Genomic DNA, 1,723 nt, shown 5'->3' on the forward strand with positions numbered 1-1,723 from the left:
TCCGATAATTCAGAATACTAGCTGATTTAATTCTTATATTAATTCTTCGTCAATGAACTATTGTTCTACTGACTATGCAGATTAAGACTCGATAAAGGGCTTGCGATAAATTAGACAACTATCGGCATAATGGATTAAAAGGCGTTCGATGTATTTTGTGATAATCAATACGTTTTTAGCGTAACACTTGATAATATATTATAATTGCGGTATCTGATCCGAGATTAAATCGCTATAATTTTTGATTAATTTCTGATCCTGAAAAAACGTTTAGTTAGTAATCGTGCAATTGCGCACATGAGTCAGAGATAATACCAACGATTGAAAATTATCAACGAAGATGTTGGAATGAAAAAATTGTCTCGTCGCGAATTCCTACCAATGACGTAGCGATATATATGGGATAAGTTTCGAATGATAAGGCGAAGAAAAAAGTTGATAGTCTATTAAAGAATCATCTTATCGGACGTTCCCAAAAATGAACTCAAAGCTATAGAACGCGAAGATGATGTACACGACCTCACTCACCTGTTTGCAGTCCAGAAGTAAGGGACCCCGGTCCTCATTAATTAACAGAAGAACAATCGGTGTAATTCATTTCTTCTTCTACCAATATCTGTTCCACAACCGTAAAGTTTGTGTTTGCAAAAGTGTAGAATTAAATGAATATAAATATTAAATCATGCTAACATCACCCAGCCTCTGGTCTATATTATTTTCGCTTCTGATCCACGCTCTATTTTTGGCACCAACAATTTACATAATCATTGGCTGCGTGGAATCGAACTATAATTCACTCTTCATATGGCATCCGACATGTTTCACAGTTGGGGTTGGTAAAAAATAATCAAATAAATAAGAACGAGTGATACCCGACCCTTGGAATTGATGGGATAAACTAATTAATCTTTTTCTTCCAAATATTGCCGCAGTGTTTCTTCCTGATGACCGAGGGGGTCCTCGCAGTTTCCGGTGAAGCTTTATTAGCCGCGAAGGTAACGAGGCCAACTCGCGTGATAATTCATTGGGTCCTCCATATTCTGGGATTAGCACTTCTGGTGGTTGGATTCGTAACGGTCGTCATTAACAAGGAGAATATTGGACGACCGCATTTCACGACCGATCATGGAATATTGGGGTTGGTGGGAACGCTCGCCAGTGTCGTAATCGGATGTACAGCTATTCTCACCCTTTTGTGGAAGACTCCCAGACTAAATTCACTAATCAGTCTTTCAAAAATGAAAACCTTCCATGTTGTCGGTGGTATAATAGCGATGGTATTACTAGTCGCTGGACAAGCGACCGGAGTACAAAAGTTGTGGGGTGTTAGGGATGATCGTACAAAACTTACACTTTCAGCTTACATCATCGGTACCATTTTCTTATTAGCAAAACCGATTTTCACCACCCAAGTGAAACTCGGTGGTATCGCGACGTGAAAAAAAAAAAAATGTTCAACTCGATTGGATCGTGTAAACCTGTACAGAAGAACCGAAAGTAGTCATTTTTTCATCATCTTCAAGTGTTTGCGAAAATTGGTACTTACAAAAAGAGAGTAGAAACAAAGGGACCGGCTTAAGATTCGTCAACCATGTATACCAACCCTTTATTAATTCCACAAATCATGTAGACGATACATATGTATACATAAAATTTATCATATATATAATCTATATGTACATATATATATCTTTTTATGACATAAATCAACAATATAATCATA

General features: G+C 37.3%; 1 protein-coding gene across 1 annotated transcript; it reads left to right on the forward strand.

Annotated features, from left to right (window-relative positions):
- On the forward strand, positions 1-1,723 carry LOC105690827 (transmembrane reductase CYB561D2). Its single transcript, XM_012408951.3, has 2 exons — positions 1-832; positions 933-1,723. Exons 1-2 carry the CDS (start codon positions 683-685, stop codon positions 1,437-1,439), a joined length of 657 nt encoding a protein of 218 aa, XP_012264374.1. The 5' UTR covers positions 1-682; the 3' UTR covers positions 1,440-1,723.

The sequence above is a fragment of the Athalia rosae genome, chromosome 5, assembly GCF_917208135.1.
Source record: "Athalia rosae chromosome 5, iyAthRosa1.1, whole genome shotgun sequence".
In the NCBI taxonomy this organism is placed as follows: domain Eukaryota; kingdom Metazoa; phylum Arthropoda; class Insecta; order Hymenoptera; family Athaliidae; genus Athalia; species Athalia rosae.